Raw genomic sequence first — 20,616 nt, 5'->3', positions numbered from 1 at the left:
TCGAAGTGAACTCTATAAGGATTGTTGTACATGGAAATCTGAAGTTTAGCATCTTCTGAAATATTCCAACCAACAACCATGCCATGGTCAAAATCACACTTTCCCCATTTTGATTTTTGATGTGTTAATGTATGATATTATAAAGTGCATTGCACAGCCACCACACATTTGTCTTATTTGATAGTCGTATGAATAAGCAAGTGTAAATTTTCTCTTGTGCAGTCAATTCTAAGCATTTTTATTTGAATCTTTTTTTTAATCAAATCAATATAAATTTGTTTGGACATAAACACAAGGACAATTTGTATGTTCTCTCACTTACTCTTTATACATAAACATTGCTTTGATAAAAAAAAGAAACTTGAATCACTACACTCTACAAAGCTGATATTAGTAGGAGTTTGAAAGATTGAGGGTGATTTTACAAAGCTGGAGAAGGGCAGTGTGGGTTCTGGCCTCTGGTTCTTGTTCTTAGTGCAGTGGAGGCAGGACAGAGTCATCCTTGGTGTTCTTGGAGTCAGGCCTGTCTGAGAGTGTAAAATCAAGCTGGGCAAAAAACAAAGCCCACCGGGCATGGCAAGAGGGTAGAGGTGGGCTTGGGGTCTGTGAAGATCGTGAAGGGATCGGCCGTCCTCAACAACCAGTGACAGCACTCCTCTAGGGTGAACTTCAATGCCAGAAACTCCAGATGCTTGGGTCCCTTCTGTAATAGGGTTGTTAGGGGAACAGTGATGGATTTAAAGCCCTGGATGAACATTTTTTTATAGATTATAGAAATAAGCTTTTTGACAGTCCTGGGAGCGGGAAATTCTATGACCGCAGACATTTTTTCCTGCTACATAGCCACCCCCTTAGGAACTATGACATATCCAAGGAAAGATATGGTCAGCACATGGAAATTTCACTACTTTCTCTTTAGATAGAGCTGGTTTTTAAGGAGGCCTTGCTTAACATGCCAAAAATGAGAGTGAATAGATTCATATGTTGTAAATGTATGGTCGAATATTCATAGGAAAAGTTACATGAAGCAAGCAAATGGCTTTTCCTGTGAGCAAGAGATTCCCATGAGCTGAAGAGTTGTTTGACTGTTTGACTTGTTACTCCAAGCAAGGTGCCCAGAGAAGTGCAGTAAGCACTGTAACAAGATTCCTTTACTTACTCTGTCATATTTATCGGGAGAGGAGATAAGTGAATTGGGGTTTGCAGCCAGGGCTCTGTGAGAAATGGAGGTGGAGAATGATAGCATTTGTGAGCATGTACGTATAACTTGGCATCTTAGACAGATGCAGTTGGTGTTCTCCTACCAGCTTCCCCTGGGATGCCATGGCATTTTGCTAGTTCCATTTTCGAGTCGGCGATGGACATAGTTTCAGGTCAGGTTTTATTTAAAAAGTCACAGGCAAAAAATTACAATACAATACAAATACAAGGCTAGGCAAATCAGGTAAATTACATCTCAACAAGTCTTTGTGAGAGTCTGTGTATATACAGGGTGTGCGTGTGTAATTGGGAACAGGTGTGCATGGTTAGATCTCCATGTTTAGTGGCTGCCAGGTTTATAGACTAACTAAAATGTGTTTTACTAAGTAATATCCTAATTGAACTAATACATCAGACAGTCAGTATTAATGCACTAACCTGCTCACATTATTTGCAGAGAACTTTTGCAAAAGATTCCTTGAATAATGTTAGACAATATAAAAATAATCTACAGTCCCTTCTGAAAGTATTAGAGCAGCAGGGCCAATTCATTTATTTTTACTATATAATGCAGACATTTAGGTTTTAGATCAAAATTTAAATTTGATACATCAGAATTTCAGCTTTTAATTGTAATTAATTGTAAAGTTAAACAACTTAGCATCTTTTGTTTAAACAGCTCACTCATTTTCCAAGTGATCATAAAATATTGGAACATGTGACTGACGGATATTGTTTGTTGTCCAGTTGTGCCCTTTTAGATTGATTGTTTAAACAATTAATAGCTCTCTGTTTGTCTATTTCTGGTTTAAGCCCTGGGTTTTGCCTGCGAAGACTGCATTTGTTGTTAAAAAGAGCAGAGAACTGTGTTTGGGTGAAAATCAAGTCATTTTGAAGCTGAGAAAAGAGGGAAAAATCAATCAAAGCCTTTGTACACGTATTGGGCATAGTCAAAACAACAATTTGGAATGTGCTTTAAAAGAAAGAAACCACTGGTCTATGAACAATCAGACCTTGAACAGACTAAGAAAAACAACAAGAGTTGATGACAGAAACATTGTGAGAGGTGTGAAGAAAAACCTAAAAACAACAGTCAGTGACCTCAACAACAACCTTTACAGGGCAGGGAAGATAGTATCACTATCTGTTCAAAGGAGATGTAGAGAGCACCAATACCTCAAGGATATACCACAAGATGAAACACAATCATCAGCAGTAAGAATCAGAAGGCAAGATTGGAACTTGCAATGGAATATTGAGATGAGTAACAAAAGTTCTGGAACCAAGATTAACATCTTCTAAAATGATGGAAAAGCCAAAGTGTGGATAAAGAAAGGATTTGCTCATGATGCAAGTCATTGGTCAAGCATGGTGGAGGTAGTGTCATGGCTTGGGCTTGCATGGCTGCTTGTGGAATAGACTCACTAATCTTTACTGATGATGTAACTCATCAGACAGAAACATTCTGTGTGCCAGTTTACAGATACATGTATCAATCTAATTAATAATAGGAACTTTATCATGCTTTATCATATCAAGACAATGGCCAAAGACACTCTGCTAATACAACCAAAGACTATCACAGAAAAAACGTGAGCTTTAGACTGACCATTTCAGTCAGTAGACCATTAACACAAGTGAGCGGCATTTCACCTGCTGAAGAGAAGACTGAAGGAAGAAACCCACCAAAACTAGTGAAATAATCGATGACATACTGTAAGCCTGTAATAAACATCACAATGGAAGAATGCAACAGTTTGGTGATGTCACTGCGTTGCTAGTTTGACGCAGCTACTGAAGCAAGGAATATGCAACTAAATATTATATTTATTTGCTTTAATACATTTAATATACTTTATTTTATAATATATTGCTAACCTAAAAACTGTGTGGCTTGCTACCAAAGTTGTCATGTTCTAGTTGGTTCACACATAGAAATGTAAATATTTAAATGAAAGCTGAAATTCTGATCAAGTGTCAGATATTTCTCTTTTGATCTCAAACCTAAATGTCTTCAATATATGGCAGTAACAATAGATTTGCCCTTTCTGTCATAACTTTTAAAGGGTTTATATTAAACCTTTACACATGAATTGTCTTGCCATGACACCACAAACACAAATACATATAATAACATTTTATTAGAGTGCCATCATTATATATTTTTAAAATAGAATAAATATAAAATCCAAAAATCAAGTCAAAATTAAAAAACAAAAGGCTTCGAGTTTGATTAATTAAGAAAGACCTGAGGTGCTTTTGTCTCAGCTTGACTCTCAGCTCAAATATAATCTACCCAGCCTAGCATGATATCTACATTAGCCTCTTTGCTCTGAATAAGCCAAAAAAAAAAACGACACCAAACAGAGCTGACTAATTGACTACATTTTGGATAAGTAGAAAATTGTCTTGTTTTGTTTTTGTCTGAATTATCCTCCACTAAATTTCTAACAGATCAGTGTATATCTACCGATCTTCAGATCATTGTTTCTCACTAATTAGCACAACAATGTTATGTTGAACATCTATGTTATGAGAACATGCTGCAATTTAGCTGCGTTTGCTAAGCGAATCACTGTGGCCGTTGGAAAAGCAAGGACCCGTGCAGTGCATCTTAATGACACAGAGCTGATCACACAGAATTTAAGTTGGTATCAAAGGCTTATTTCTAATGCAGGTGCGTCTCTGCAGCGGGGGTAATTATCCCCATTATTTAAATGACGCAGAGGAGGTCGAGCAGCCCTTTCATATTTCACGGCCTTTTTGTTTTTCTGCCGCCTGTTGCCCAAGTGCATGGCTCTCCCAGTGCTCCACAAAGGCCCGATTCTACTCTCCTTCTCCCACTGCTCTTTTTTTCCCAGCGTCGCCCTAAGGCCTCACTCTGTTTTGCAAACAGATTGACAATAATCGGCGTCCCTGCTGATTAATTAGCGCTTGAATTGTCACAGCAAGTCAGTGTCAAAGTGCCTGCACCATACATTGACTTCACATTGCATTAATAACATTTACACTTTATTAAAATCTCAGAGTGTTCATCGCTTTTATCAATACAGCTGCTAAAGGGATGTGCAATATGTCTTGAAATCAAAGTCATCTCAAGGGATAGGGGTTGAGATCTTGCCGCCAATCTATAAACAATCTAACACTAAAGCCATCAGTATACATGTCTGATAAATCATTTGTAAGCAGGCTACTTGGATAAGGCTACTTTAACAGAGAAGTAACTAGAAAACCATATGTTTGGAATCATATGTTTGCCCAATTTTTCCAAAGTTATGATGCACTAGTTAGAGGTTGATAGATAGATAGATAGATAGATAGATAGATAGATAGATAGATAGATAGATAGATAGATAGATAGATAGTCTCAAACGTACATAGTCTTTGTTACTCCACATTTAGCATTACTCTCAAACTAGCACAGCTTTAAACCATAATAACTTATTTTCTATGTTATGTATTTCAGCTCTTACAAGTATTTATGTCATAAACATAAAATGTCATCTATGCTAGCATAACTGGCACACTCTGCGTTCACGTATGATGTCACGTAGGATGTCCCACATTTAGTTGATTGACTTGACCAGGCTGCTATTATGTAAACTTAGACAAGATCAAGGTACCTCATACATACCATTAGACCATCTAATCTTCCAAAGCGGGAGTGAATCTGAAAGCCTATTTCCATTTTAATGATAATGATCACAGCTGTTATGGATCAGAGAGGATTGGATGTGTACAGTGGATTCTTTCATGGTAAGCACTGGACGAAATTCTATATTAATGATATACAACTATGAAAATATTTTGTAACCACGAACCATGTTTCTAGAGATCTATTTCATTAACAATTGAGCAATGTAGTAGCATGTTTCTCAAAGTTGGGGTCCAGCAATCTCCATGGCCTGTGAAACATAGTCGGGGTGTCTGTAATTGTTTGCCTTTTAGTTACAGTGGTGGAAATCACAACAGATCATTATCAAATTTGTTTTATTCATTAGTATTGAGTTCTTCTTTTTATTAGCCTATTTCACTGCAACTGAATTAGAATAACAGTGTTAGTAAAACTGTGGTGTGTAAACCTGAGGTAAGGGAATTTGTGATAACTGAAAAAAGAATGGTGTTTGTAAGCAGCAGGTTCTTATGAAACAAAAACTGATTCTCATGAAAAAGCATATCTCCATTTTACAGCAATTTGTACACATTTATGTATTCACGCCTCTGCATCCCTCACACGTTGTAACGCAGCGCCCTCTGTTGGACACGTAACGCAAAAGGCCACGTCAAAGACCTTTCAAAGTCATCTGTGTCTGCGTATGAGGATAAACAAGGACCGCTGAGAGACGCACATATTCTGGATACTAGTATGAATCGGGATGACACTTCTGGCACTACAAAGACAATTAATTCGCTAAAACCCCAGTCAACTTCAATAAATATGCTTCTGAGAAACAGACTAGATGTTTCTTTTGCTGAAATATGAATTCATTTCGAATAGATAGATAGATAGATAGACAGATAGATAGATAGATAGATAGATAGATAGATAGATAGATAGATAGATAGATAGAAAGACAGACAGACGGACGGACAGATAGATAGATAGATAGATAGATAGATAGATAGATAGATAGACAGACAGACAGAAAGACAGACAGACGGATAGATAGATAGATAGATAGATAGATAGATAGATAGATAGATAGATAGATAGATAGATAGATAGATACATAGATAGATAGATACATAGATACATAGATACATAGATAGATACTATTTTACATATATTTGTTTATACTTTTCTTTTTTTCTTGTATTTTCTCACTTGTAATTATTCTGGAAGATCATTTTACACCGTAGAGCTTCATCAACATGCATAAATAAATACTTCTTTGAATAATACAATTGTTTGCTTTCATAAACAGAAACTTAATCACGATTCTTTTCACAAACGGGTGTTTATGTGGAGAAAACACTATGAGATATACTGAGAAAATACTGTAGTCATCCATATTCTGTATTAAAGTTATAACAATAAATACAAATAAATGCCACAATAAAAGATTTTTGTCTCTGGTATTTTTATAAAATGTATGAATTAATACTTTTTATTGGTATAGATTGTTTTATATTAAACTGTATTTTCTGTCTGTCTTTCTTTCTTTGTTTTGTTTTAGTTTCGACAGTTTTGTTAAAATACACTACAATATTATTGTCAGATTAAAGGTTACACTGCATGCAAGTTATGACTCTATATGAGAGATTTTATACCGATTATATGAAGGATCATAAGCAGATGATAAGCGGTTTACATAACTGCACAATTTACAGAAGCGTAATTATTGTATATTAGCCTGAAAGCCCATCTGAGTAATAAATTAGCGTTGTTAATTAGTAAAGAAATTGTATCTGGATTATAAAAGGCTTCTTAGCACCTTAGATGGATTGTGTCTGAGATCTTTAAAGCCTTAGTGATGTGGGAAAAGCTGGAAAAGGAAAGTGTCCAACAACATCGATGAGTGCCGTAGAGGCTTTTACCACAAGCTTTTATTTTTAAAACAGAAAAAGTAATTAACTACTTAAGTAAACCATATTTCCCCCTTTCTCCCTCTAATAAGGTGAAAAGTGATTATTGCACAAAAAGAAGAAAACTTCCTTTATTTTCATTCAAAATGCAATTGTATTGGATTGACTTTTCTCCCATTAATCAGAGTAACGCGCATGAATCCATCTGCGCAGCTAATGGTATTGTTTTAGGCGCAGAAGAGCGTCAGTGCGTTCACACCTCGGCGCACACTAAAAGGCGGCTTGGTTTCGGTGCACGACGACCTTGACGTGGATCACACGCGGCACATCAAAGGCAACTCGCGCGCTGCGGATTATCAAACGCTTCTGCAGTTTCTGTAAGTTTTGAAAGGAGCTTAATTAAGAGGCTCGACATCAGCGAATCGAAGTCATTCTCTCCAAGGAGCGACCAGGAGCAAGACAAGACCGCGGAGCTGTCTGTCCTCTTACTCTTTCTGCTCTCTTATTCCATCTATCTGTTGGATTATTTGTACTGGTGTTACTATGAAACACTTGGGATGCTGGATGTTGTGCGTGGCGCTGTGGGTGCGCTCGGTCTCCACCGGTGTGCTCGTGAGCAGGAAGCGCGGGTCCGTTAAAGGACCCTATCCGCTCTACATGATGCACCTTTACAGGACTTTACTAGCTGGTGACGGAAAGACATTAGCGGGGACTTCAGGAGCGGGGATCGGATACGAACAGCCATCTCTGCACCACTCCGACTCGGTGCTCAGCCTCGTAGCCAAAAGTAAGTAGTTTTATGTGTATTTTAATTCAGTGAGTAATTTTTGACAAACTTTGCATGAAGCAGAATTTAAGCTCACAGTGCTCATTTGAATCTGTCTAAACATTAGGATTAGATCAACAATATTATTCTATTAAAGATCAAGTCTTTTATTCAGTCTTTGTTAAAACCATCCATCTGCTTGTTATTTACCAAGTCGTTTATTATGCTCAAGGTGTGTATTAGCTCCAAACTTCACGACGTCTGCTTAAAAGTGGGAATACACAATTAGGCAATATGAGTCTTCAGCTTTATTAACTGCTCCTGACTGCAGATGTGTGAAGGCTGTCTTCTGAATTGTTAACTCCCAAACATTAATTAAAGATCTTTAAGCGTCTGGGTTTGCATTGTTTATAATGTTTCTGACATGTCCTAAAGTCTGGTTTGTTTCGTTTTTTAGGTTGCTACCAGATGGGTGACAAGTGGGCCGTCACGTTTGACATGTCCTCCATCTCAGCGAGCGACGATGTGCAGCGCTCAGAGCTGCGCCTTCGCCTCCCAGACTTCTCCACCACTGAGAACCCTGTGGTGGACATCTACCACGCTCCCAAAGGCACAGAGGAGCGTCTTTACCTGGGTCGCATCGACATCGTGTCGAGCATGTCTCCATCCTCACACTCCTCTTGGAGAGTCCTTAATATCACCCAGCTGCTGAAGTACTGGCTGCACCAGGGTGGACTGCCTCCCACCCAGGTTCACTGGGATGAAGGAGCACCCCAAGACCTTGAGCATCCCATCCAACATCCGACAGCCAACAGCATCATGATGGTGGTTTATTCCAAGCATGTGAGGACAGAAGCTTTTACACTGATCCGCACAGCTGAGCACTCAAAGTATGTGGCTCAGGATTGGCCGCTCTCTGAGCCAGTGGTACGGAGACACAAACGCAACCACCGGGCACATAAGAGGGTGAGCGAGGCAGCAGGCGGAAGTGCCATCCCAGCACTCACATCGGATGAGGGTGAAAAGAAAACCCTGTGCAGGAAGGTGGACATGTGGGTGGACTTTGACAAGATTGGTTGGAGTGAGTGGATTATTTATCCAAAGAGATACAATGCATACCGCTGTGAAGGAGGCTGCCCTACACCAGTGGATGAGTCATTCACTCCGACAAATCACGCATACATGCAGGTAAGGAGACAAACAAACTTATGCCTTATGTTCAAAATGGTGCCCTACAAGCATTTCCCTAGGACACAAGTTCCCAAACCTGGTTCTGGAAAATCCCCTCTCCTTCCATTTTAGTGTTTAACCTCTCCCCTATGTTCCCATTTGATTCATCCCTTCACCTTATTAAGAGCCTTTTCTGAGTTAGTGTGTGTTAGAGCAGAAGAAACATTAAAATGGGCCGTAGATTTAATTCCTTCCCCCTACATATATATTGTCATTATGTATTGTCAGTATGTAATATGTGTTTTATAACAAACTGTGATTTCAACCTTTTCTCTTCTGGGTGTTAATGTGAATCTTCATCTTTTTCTTACAGAGCCTGTTAAAGCTGCACCATCCGGACCGTGTCCCATGTCCATCCTGTGTACCTACAAGCCTGGCTCCTCTCTCCATGCTCTACTATGAGAACGGGAAGATGGTGATGAGGCATCACGAAGGCATGGTGGCGGAAGCATGTGGCTGCCACTGATCTAACACTCAAACACTGAGCCAAATCAACTTCAGCACTTACGGCATCTTTACATGCCCGTCCCCAACAATGAGAGACTGCCAGAGAACTTTAGCACTAAGCAGAGAGACAATGAAGAAATGCTGACAATGCACAAAGAGGTTTCTTCACCATCATTTCAGAAACATAGCCCTTTCATATACCAGTGATGGATGATGGACTAATTTAAGTAAATAAATACTCAAGAATGTATAAACCATTTTTTTTTAAAGATGGGACAGCTGCTATTTTATCATGCTCAGTTTTTATGACTAGCTATTCTGACTGGCTAATGTATTTATATATTCTCTCAAAGGGGATAGTTCAAAAGGATCAAATCAGTTAACTGAATCACTACACTGTTATACTTAGAATAAATAACTGATCCTAGATAGATCCTAGTTAGATATTACTTCCAGTGGCTTACTTTTCATGTATGATGTTTGTATATATGGGATATGGCAAATGTAATGAAATATTTTATGCATATTTAGTAAATCTTGATTCTTATTCAAATATTGCTTTTATTGCAAGTCATTTTCATTAAAAAAAAGCCAAAAGAAGAATGAAACAGCTCATTTACTGCATATTTTCATGATTGTATAAATCATAGGAGAGGATTTATTCCTTAGATATTGTATAATTGACAAAACAGCAAAACAAAAATTAACCAAAAAAGGGGTGGGGGAACACATCTTGCATTTTGTTGAAAAACACTTTAGATGGGGGAAAAAAAAACATCTCCATTATAAAAAAGGTAACACTAACAGGGCAAAAGAAGTGGGGGGAAACTGTTTTCTTTGTTATCCTACAACACTTTCACACTTCAGCACCAGGTATAAAAAAATCTTTCAAAAGGAACCACTGCTCCTCCCAGTGGTCATGTTAGCAATCTACACAAGTGGCAGCAGAAAGTGACGAAAAACACATCTTGAGCAGAAGCTTATGCAGGAGCACTGGCAGTAAACTTAAACACAGCAGTGTGTGCTGGTGTTGAGACTCGATGGCAAATGTCTTGTGCGTGTCTGGAATGACAGCATTGATACAAATATAAGGGGTAGAAAAAAAAACAGTAGATAATGAAAGAAGGTAGATGACAGGAGAGAGCTTTTGTTTTCATTCATTCTTATAAGGACCGTCATCACTAATGTTGACATCAGACTTTACTAGATATCCATTTCAAACTGGGCGTCTTCACCTGGACAGAACAAACACAATACATAATATTATGATACTGTGCATTACTTTAGGGTTTGCAGAGCTCACAAAACAGTCGCTGTAATCTTGTATCATTTTCCATCAAGAAAGAGCTGATTCAGTTCTCCTGCCAGCACTACTATACAATCAGATATGAGAGTTTTCAATCACAGAACATTAGTACGTTTATCAGCTTAAATGTAATGTTTACTTTAATAACAGCGTCCTGATTTTGATTGATTTTGATTTGATTGAACCATATATCAGCAACCCTCTGATGCAGCAACATATCACAGTTTTATGTTTTATCACATGCTTTCTAACACTGACACTCCTGTAGTAACAGCTCAATAACAGGGATTTGTTTGGTGGATGCATCTAATGGGAGTAAAAATGGGAGTAATGGTTGATTTGGTGAAGTTTTCTATAAGGAGTCTCCATTAGCAGAGCTCTTAACAGTCAGAGGAGAAGCTGTAAGAGTTACAGCATAGAGAAGTCTTCAGGACTGAAGATTTCACGTTTTACGACTGTGATGTTTTGTCTTATGCAAGATTATAGTTTATAGTAAAAGTTTATGATCTCAGTAACGAGAAAAATGAGAGGGGAGGTAAGGTGAAGTAATGTATGAAATAAGTGATAACAGGATTTTTTTTTCCCCCTGTGGAAATTCCACATCAATTCTGATAGCTGTGGTAAAAGAGGAATAAAACACTTAGGACTTGCTGTTATAGGAAGAAAAAAAAAAAATCAGCTACAATAAAATAACTTGATTTCATGATTATTTTCATATTACAGATTCTCTCTATATATAAAAAGGATAAGTAAACTTTTGGTAAAAGGAAAAAGAGGACCTAGGCAAAACAAAGAGGCCAAAGTTAAACTGGAATACTTTAAATCAATATTTCAAAATCTACAGCTTTAGAGCATTCTACAGGTTTAGGAGCATGTATTAGATCATAACAGCCAATAGAGGAAGAATATTTTTATAAATATCTAAATCTCTAACAAAAACAGACTTCAATTTTAGATCAAAATAACCCTAAAGACAGTATCTACTATAGTATTGAGTCCTATATAATGTGGAAGTGTTGAGGACAGCACATACCCGTGGCCTTGTCCACAGGAGGGATGCTTTTGCTGCCGACGCACTCTTGAGGTTTGGTTTTGTTGTTTTTGACAGTGTTTGTAGAAGGGCTGGTCACGCCAGGGATATCAGGTAGGCAACTGGGGGGCGTGTGGGCCAACGGGGAGCTGCGGCAGTCCAGCAGGAACTTCCGGTCATAGATGATTCGGGTTCCTGCAAGGGCCAAATTAAGAGCTGATATCAGTTTGCTGTTTAATAAATAACTTTTATTGCAGTTTACACACTACTGTCAATTAAAAAGACCATTAAAGTGCTCTGTACACTTACAAATCCCCAAATTTTGTAGAACCGAGCCAAAGCACAGATCTGTAGTGCTGGAGAAATGATGTGTATTCAGGAGATTTGAACAGTGGACGTGATACACAAATCATATTTCTATAATTATCAAATCATTAATTTTGCATTAGCTGTGTTTTCTGTGCTTTTGTTAATTGCAAGTAAACTTAGTTTGTTTACCCATCACATATGAATGAGTGAGCTGAACATTTTCAGATCTACATATGCCTCATAACCCCCCCACCCCCCCAATATTTCTTGTGCAGTGTGAAAGCAAAACAATTATCAAATAAAACAGACTCTGATGCAAACACAGTACTTCTAAAACATTTACATTGAACATTTCTGTGCTCAGGCTGTTATCCTCCAGGTCGTGACTGCGCCACTGCCTGACTGTGAGACTAAGGCATCACATGACACTCAGAGTAGAGCTTCTCTGCATGTCTGAACATGTCCTAAAGGTGTGCTAAGCTGCAGGATATACACCATGTTCAGCTTTTACAGTTTCTCACAGTTTCTTCTCGGATACGGTATTGCCATTGTGGAGATTTTTTTAATACCACTTTTGTGACCTTTAATAAAGACGAGTACAGCGATACATTGTTTAATCCTGTTCTTAGTTTTAGACACTCTTGCAGTATATTTGCAGTAATAAAACAAGTAATTCCATCTGTAAGCATTTCCTTTTAGTTTGTTCCTAACTACTAAATACCCCAAGACTTCGTTTTGTCTTCATTCTTGAAAGAAATTGTAGAATTTTGTTAATATGTAAATAACTATTTTATTATGCTGCAATCAAAGATGCAAACTGGTCTATCACATCCTCTGGTGACTTCTAGTGAGTTTTTGAACATGCTTTCTTCCAAAAGAGGCAACACTACATACAGTTGGCAACAACACACACAGCACATTCTATCTTTTACATATTCTTACAGTGTCTTGTTAAATGCAGTACAATACATAATAGACACAAGTGTCTGCCCCAAAACCGTTGCCATAAATCTGAAAGCGCACAACTGTGTAGGATGTCTCTATATATTGCTGCATTAAGGTTTCCCTACACTGGAATTAAAAGTTCCAGCATGACAATGCCCCTGTGCACAAAGCAAGTTCCATGTAAACATTGTTTGCAAAGTTTGGTGCTGGAATCAAATGTCGTGCACAGACCCCTGAACTCAACCTAACTGAACATCCTGGAGATGAACTAGAACACAGACCCCAGACCGCTTCACCTGACGTTCACTGAAAGTACACACATGCACACACGGTGTATTTGTCCTGTAGCATTTTGTATTCTGTTTGCACTGACTTTTGTCTTGCTCTGTTTGCACACGATGAACTTTATGGGGCCAGGACAACTTACTTTATGTCCTTAGCTCTATGTTGTTCTACATAGGACCATGGACCTGGAGAAACGCTTTCTCATTTCACTTTGTATGGCGTCAGATATATAAGGGTAGAAAATACAGTAAAAGCTTCTGGACTTCACTTGAAATCCTCACAGTCAAACTCCACAATCCAGTGAAATGCATTTGAGAAGTGTAGGCCTTTTTATCTGAGTAAAAATGGGAATAAATGTGGAAAAGGATGTTCAAAACAAATTAATTTGATGGTCAAGTGTCAAAAACCTTTTTAATTATATATAAACTTCAAATATAAAAAACTGGGAATAAAGTAAAATGACTTGTGGTTTCTGGTCAGAACTGAAAAATAGATTTTATCAGCTGTCTCTGAGCAAAAGCCACATGAAAAAATATAAAATGTAGATATTTCTAACAGACCTGAACAAGGACAAAGCGATTAGAACATGGTATCAGTCATGAGGTCATCATGCAGCTGAGTTCAGTTTCAGGCTTCCCACCTTACACACAACACTACACACAGGCCCTAATGTGCCAGTAAATCAAAAACAATCTGCCTTACAAGGCCAAACCTCCCACATTTACAGCTGCTCAGATAAAACACTCAGGGCAGATGTGCAAGAACTGAATCCATGTACTGATACTCATGCAGAAAGAAAACCAAGAAAGGAAGGTGTGAGTGTAAAACAGCACAGAGCAGTCTGTTGATAATATGCAGCACTGGAGTATAGTTCCTCTAAAACACTGTACAGATCCACAAAGAGTGGCTTGTTAAGAGTAAAGGTGACTATTTTGTGTATTATTGCCCCATATTTGTCCTGGAGTTCCTCCCATATTTTCTTCAAAATTAGATGACAATAAAGATACCACAAATCCATGCAAGGAAAAAAACAGAAATTCCTCTGAAATTTCAGGTTAGATGTCAAACCAGAACGCCAGTTAAGATGCTTCTGTGGATTTTCAATCCGCTATTAAGCTATACAAAGAATCTTTCATCTGAGATATCAGCTTGTTTAAGAAAGTGTCTGCCAAAAAGTGGTACAGGATTAAATAGTGGAATATGATCCACAGTATTATTTTGCACATTTACTTTTACTGTTAACAGTGTAGCCTACAAGAGCACTCTTCTTGGAAATCTGCGTGTGGGTGTTAACTGTAGAGCACAACCTGATCTTTGCAGCGTAAATAAAACAGCATTAAAAATAAAAGCAGAAGCAACTTTTGCTTTAACTGTTATATTGTCTATGGAAATATGGCACGTCTATTTTTTTGTTTTATTTCTGTGGAAAATTTGTAGTTGTGCAACCCATAAATAATCAGGTCCATAAATATTTGCACAATGTGGTGGTTATTACTTTAGCAGACTGTAATAGAATCTTGAAGTTGATGTTAATTAATAAATATGTATTCAGATGATGAATACAATCTCAAACTTCAGACTTAAAAGGTATTAAAGGTTTAATTTGACATCCAAATAATTCTACATCCAAAACTTACAAGTAAACTTTAACAGTAATTGGACAAATTTGCAAATCTTAAAGTAAATTGTTATACTTAATACTTGATTGGAGATTCTTTGTAGTCAGTGACCATCAGTGTTTCCTAACTGGTGATGTTCTGTCAGGCTTTTAATGCTGTGGTCTTCAGTTCCTGCTTGTTCTTGAGGTGTTTTCCCTTCAGCATGTGAAATGCATGCTCAATTAGTTTCAAGTCAGCAGAATGACTTGGCAGGATATTTCTCTTTTTTTTGCCATTAAAAAAAATAAAGGCTCAGGATGCTTTTAATGGAGCAACATCAGGTCATTGTCTACACTGTGAGAGATAGTCTAAAGACTGCCGAAGCATTTGGCTGAAACTTAAATACACATAATATAAGCCTTAACACTACAGACCTCGCCCTCGCCCTGTGGCTCAGCAGCCACATCATCAATAAACACAAGTAAAACAGTGCAGGACATACACACACGCCATAAGATAAGGAGGTAGGCTTTAGATCATAAGAGGTTCCTTTCCTTCTCCAAATGCTTCTTTTCCCATTCCCCAAAAGTCATCCTTGTCACAGTGCTATCTAGCTGACTGAATTGTAAATCAATGCTAACTACCTACCTAGCAAAATCAGTTGGTTATAAAACATGGAATGGTTTCTGTAACATCAGAGCAGAACAAAAGCGAGAGTAGTTCTACAGCTCTTAGACAAATAAACATGTTGCCTTTACTAGAGTAGAAACTGAAATAGAATCATTTTAAACTATCACTATAATATCATTTAATATATCATTTAACATCATCATATAACACATGCATTTGCAAACCCATACATTTGCAAAGCATTAGGATTTTTCCTTATACACACTGACAATAAGCCAGGTCCCAGTTCAATGCAATGCCACAGCATGAACACAAGTCTAAGTTTTTATGTTTACTCATATGGCTTATGCTTTTATCCAAAGCAACTTACAACTGAGATAAAATACAGCTACACAGTTGAAGGTTAAAGAAAAACTCCAACCTGAAACACATTAAACAAGTTCATATTTAAGCAAACGTGTGATTCTGGAGCTTATTTGTTGGTCAATATTACCAAGTTGGTGGTTGGGTATTCTGCAGATGCCAGAGGACATTTTTGCTAGTGCAGTAACAAAATTTCAAAAATGAGGGATAATGTGCTGATTTTCCGGTTAGTTCCAAGAAAAAAAGACCATTTTCTCACCTGCCACATTTCAATCTGATTAAACTAGTCAGTTTAACAGCTAGAACAAGCTAGTTACAAGGTGACAACCCATCAGCTAATCTGCAGTCTTAACCACTAAAATTAAAGAGATGACAAGTTTTAGGTCCTTCACTGGTCTTGCACATGAGAATGATCAGGCTATTCTTAGATCTGAAGGCTGCATGCAGGGTGAGAAAGCTGCTCCTGCCACCACACTTTGATGACAGCGGTTACATTCCAGTGTCCTGTACTCACTGTGTGTGTGTGTGTGTGTGTGTGTGAGTGTGTGTGAGTGTGTGTGTGAGTGTGTGTGAGTGTGTGTGTGAGTGTGAGAGAGAGAGAGAGAGAGAGAGAGAATGGGCATAGAGATAAACACACATGACAAACAGAAGAAGAGCATGCAAACCAGACAACAGCACTAAAGGACAACGGTGTACACAAAAAACATCTAAGAAATCAAGCAGGAACCATGCAAAGAGGAAAAGAGTGCAGAGAGGAACAAATGCACGCAATACACAAACAATACACGAGCATGTAACGGTCACTCACTGCCTGAACAGATTAGTAAAGAATAAAATACCAAGTGTTGTAGTTTGTTCTAAGGAAATAATCAGCTGGTGAGATGAAAAAAAGTAAAAAATCCCTTTTCTAGAGCGACATACAATTGATCTAGTTTTATACAACTTTTGAGCAATTGAGAGTTAAGGGCCTTGCTCTAAAGTTGGGCCTAGAAGTGACAGCCTGGTGGACGTGGGACTCGAATTAACAACCTTCTGGTTGGTAATCCAAAACCTTATAACCACTAGGCTACCATTATAGTTTAACTTCATATTTGGAAACATCTCTGGACAGTCTGTTATGTTACAAGTCATATTTCACCTCTGACTGATACAATGCGCTAAACTGGAGTCTGAATTTCTGTCAAAGCTGCTGTTACAAAATAAACTAAGCATTTGAGACCAATCAGAGTTGAGAATAGGGATCTGTACCTCCGGGAGTGGTGCTAAACAGAGTCCCTCCAGGTGTGCTGGAGTAGTCATGGGGTAGATGGGCCGTGTCGGTGATGGTCACCCGTCTGGTGGCCGGAATGGCGCGGCTGCTGGTCTTCTGGCTGCTTAAGGACATTCTGATTTCCAAAACTCTAAACCACTAGCATAACATCAACAACACAATTCACAAAACTCCCTGTCAAACCTTCTACTAGCTCGTCAGGAATCTGTGAGCAACAAAGTTTCTAATCTCTTTACCTTCTCCGTCTATTTTTAAACCAAACCTGACTATAAAAAAATACAAACAGCCGAGAATTATATCATCTCCTCCACGCGTTCACGCTTACAAGCTAGCTAAATATGCTAAGCTTCACTAACCACGTTCTTTCTCACTCACACTCTCTCTCACACTCACACACTCCACTCAACAACACCAGGAAAGGGCTATTTAAAACAGAGCCCATGACGTTATCGGAGCGCACGAATTATACGTCACGAGAGTACCGGTGCATGACGGAAAATGTATGCTGTAGGTTTGTGTTGAAAATAAATGTATCAATTATCAAATCCGACAAATGTATTATAAAATAAAATTATTATTAAATATAACATTATTATATATATATAAATATTATTTTATTTATGCTTAGTTATTACTATGCTTGTTTACATGTTGCTTACATTCATCAAACTGTTTACATGCTTACTGTTTACAAACTGTTTACATGCTGTTTTTCCACACTTTTTTACTTTTTTGCTCTTTGCACACACTGTCTAACATTTCAGTCATTTTGCACATACTATACAATATTTCAGTTGTTGCTGTTTTTGCACAATCTTATACACTATCTCAGGGACCTGCTGCTAAGAAACTGTGTTCATTCTAGTATTACTGCACGCAATATTGTCTAAACAGTATTTACATATAGTATTGACACTGGTCGCTGTTTTTTGTTTACTGTCTTTTGTGTATTGTCTTTTTTTGTATTTTGTGTATTGTCTTGTAACTTTTTGTCTGCACTGTCTTTTGTCCTGCATTGTCTTGTCCGTCTTGTCCTGCACTGTCTTGTTTGTATTGTCCTGCACTGTTTACTAACTTGTGCACTTACTAAGTCCTAGTCCTGTCTTTGTTTTATGTAGCACCTTGATCCTGGAGAAACGTTGTCTCATTTCACTGTGTACTGCAACAGCTATATATGGTTGAAATGACGATAAAAGCTTCTTGACTTGACTTGACTATGCTTATTTATATAAATTTTATTTATATATATATATATATATGTATATATATGCATATGTTTGTGTTTTTAATGTAACTGTTTTTTATGTTTTAATGTTACATTGTGTTTTTAATGTAATGTAACATTTTTATCATTACTGTCAAACCCAGACAGCAAAAGTTCATTGTTTATAGTACATAGATACACTAAGTATGTGCACACCCTTATGTTGGAAGTGTACAATTAAGTAGAATGACATTGTATGACAAAGCATGACAATGCATCTGTGCACAAAGTGAGCTATGTAAAGACATGGTTTGCCAAAGTTTGTGTGTAAGAAGTCAAGCAGCTTGCACAGAGCCCTGACCTTAACACCAGAGAGTACCTTTGGGATAAACTGGAATGCCAACTGTGCAGTACTTTTGGCACTTTCAATGTGAGTTCAGCTTGTGAGTAACCCTGTTGTTCTATTTGCAGATCTTGATGGGTCTATGTATGACTTTTTCATTTTTTTAAAGCTTTGTGGTTGTTTGAGGTTTCTGGTTGTAAGACTCCAGGCTGATTTTGCAGGTTCTCACCTCTGTGCTAATCTGTTTGTTCCTTGTTGGTTTGTGCTACGTACTCAAGACTTGGGTGTGTGTTCTCCAGACCTGTTAGTACCATCAATACCAGCCATGCACAGGTGGTGAGTTGGTGGGACAAGCAATCAAGGGGAACAGCAGGGCACACAGTGTGAGTGGTGTGGCTGAATGACAGAGCAAGATCTGGGTGTAATTTGTCCATGTAAGCAACTGGGCCCTGTCCTCTTGGTTGTCAGTACAGAACATGCACAAGAACTGGCCAATCTTCCTAGTTTGCCCACTCCACCTGACCGTTAACGTAAAGTGATACCCTGAGGTCAGACTTACCCTCATCCCTAGTTTGTCTGTAAAGACGGTGCACATGCAGGGGATGAATTGATGTTCCAGGTCAGTCCCAATGTTCCCTGGTATCCCAAAGTTCCAGGACATATAGCTACAGTATAGAGGATTTGACTGTGGCAAAGGCTGAAGTTAGGTTGTGGAATAGGATAATGTGTAATGATTTTGAGATGTGGTTTATGATAACAATATTATGGTATAACCTTGAGATTCCCGCATGTTAGTAATGAAATTGATTGCCATGAGGGTTCAGAGCCATAGGGGTATGGTAGTATGAATTTACTGACCAGCAGAGCTTGCGATATTGGTCGGAGGTAGATGCGTTGTATACAAGGGTGGCCTGTGTCTATGGAGGTGTGTGTCTATGTGATGAGCTTTGTTAGCAGCTGGTCAGATATAAAGAGCTTATTTGAGGAGTATTAATGGGAGCTGTTAAGGGGTGATGTCTTCCTTGAAGCAGGAGGAGGTAAGGATCAGTTCCTTACTGCATTTTTATGGGTCATTGGCATGGAAACCACTGCAGATTCTTGACCATCTTGGGCCTTGATCAGGTGGTGATGTCAATCACCTTAGACTGGTTCAAGATTTTGTCTGGGCTGATAAAACATCAACCAACAACATCAGGCACTTAATGATGACCTCATCACAAAACTCCATCTGCCATGTGTTTCAGTAAGATCTCACTCTTTATTCAAATCTCATTTTTTCACTGAGTTTTTTTCTTGTTAAAGTTACAGTCTGAGGAGTTTGGGACTTGAATGTTGCAGGTTTTTTTTTTGCAATATGACAGCATTAGACCAGCACAGAGATATACACAAGAAACTACTGAATTAGACTGTAAGATATGTATTTATGGTCTGCTGCTGATCACAGGATTGCACGCAAAGGAAGCATGCATGCACACACACGCACGCACACACGCACGCACACACACACACACACACACACACACACACACACACACACACACACACACACACACACACACACAAACTAACAATATTCTGTATGGTTAATATAAAACAACAACAACACTCAAACTGTAAACACCCAACTCTGCAGCTCAAGATTTTGATTCTTTTATTTTACTCACCATTACAATTTGGCAAAATTTGTTGTGTAGACTGAAAACATCCACAAGCACATGCTTTCAATGGCTCTTGTTTTTGTTACTCAGAAATGGTGCACAGAAATAATTTGGCACCTGATCCTCTCTCATCAAATTACATGACTGAATGACTGGGACGATTCACTCTATTTCTATTATCTCCCTTTATCTCTCTGCCTGCAGATCACAACATGTTGCCATGTGTTGAGAAAATCTAACCAGCTGAGGAAAATAAGATCACCTGGATGCTTTTGGAGGGTGAGAACATCTTCATAAACATGACCAGATTTCAATAGTCTGTCCATACAAATGTAAACTGGTCTGTAGTTTCTCTGCAAGAAACATGCTGCAATATCGTCTTTCACCTGATGTTAACAGCAAACTAATTTAACACACTCAGATAAAATTCAAGAGCACTTACTGTATGACTACTAATGCTAACATACACAATAATGTCTAGTCATAAAAAGCAGGAGGGAAGAGAT

General features: G+C 38.2%; 2 protein-coding genes across 2 annotated transcripts; one reads left to right on the top strand and one right to left on the bottom strand.

Annotated features, from left to right (window-relative positions):
* The first annotated feature begins 7,269 nt into the window (after window positions 1–7,269).
* On the top strand, window positions 7,270–9,188 carry ndr1 (nodal-related 1). Its single transcript, XM_060891283.1, has 3 exons — window positions 7,270–7,513; window positions 7,950–8,680; window positions 9,036–9,188. Exons 1-3 carry the CDS (start codon window positions 7,270–7,272, stop codon window positions 9,186–9,188), a joined length of 1,128 nt encoding a protein of 375 aa, XP_060747266.1.
* Window positions 9,189–9,795: 607 nt separating this feature from the next.
* Window positions 9,796–17,318, bottom strand: eif4ebp1 (eukaryotic translation initiation factor 4E binding protein 1). Its single transcript, XM_060891239.1, has 3 exons — window positions 16,884–17,318; window positions 11,509–11,700; window positions 9,796–10,404 (listed from the first exon to the last, which is right to left on the bottom strand). The coding sequence occupies exons 1-3, from the start codon at window positions 17,017–17,019 to the stop codon at window positions 10,373–10,375; spliced, it is 360 nt and encodes a 119-aa protein (XP_060747222.1). The 5' UTR covers window positions 17,020–17,318; the 3' UTR covers window positions 9,796–10,372.
* Between the last annotated feature and the right edge of the window lie 3,298 nt (window positions 17,319–20,616).

This window comes from Tachysurus vachellii, chromosome 17, assembly GCF_030014155.1.
Source record: "Tachysurus vachellii isolate PV-2020 chromosome 17, HZAU_Pvac_v1, whole genome shotgun sequence".
NCBI classification, from domain to species: Eukaryota; Metazoa; Chordata; class Actinopteri; order Siluriformes; family Bagridae; genus Tachysurus; species Tachysurus vachellii.
The sequence above is the reverse complement of the archived record's forward strand: the minus strand, read 5'-3'. Positions and strand labels throughout refer to the sequence as shown.

Coding starts and splice junctions, on each gene's coding strand:
- ndr1 (XM_060891283.1), top strand. CDS start 7,270: ATGAAACACTTGGGATGCTGGATGTTGTGCGTGGCGCTGTGGGTGCGC. Junction 7,514..7,949: donor GCTCAGCCTCGTAGCCAAAA/GTAAGTAGTTTT, acceptor TTCGTTTTTTAG/GTTGCTACCAGATGGGTGAC. Junction 8,681..9,035: donor CAAATCACGCATACATGCAG/GTAAGGAGACAA, acceptor TTTTTCTTACAG/AGCCTGTTAAAGCTGCACCA.
- eif4ebp1 (XM_060891239.1), bottom strand. CDS start 17,019: ATGTCCTTAAGCAGCCAGAAGACCAGCAGCCGCGCCATTCCGGCCACC. Junction 11,701..16,883: donor GTTTAGCACCACTCCCGGAG/GTACAGATCCCT, acceptor TGGCCCTTGCAG/GAACCCGAATCATCTATGAC. Junction 10,405..11,508: donor TCCTGTGGACAAGGCCACGG/GTATGTGCTGTC, acceptor TGTTCTGTCCAG/GTGAAGACGCCCAGTTTGAA.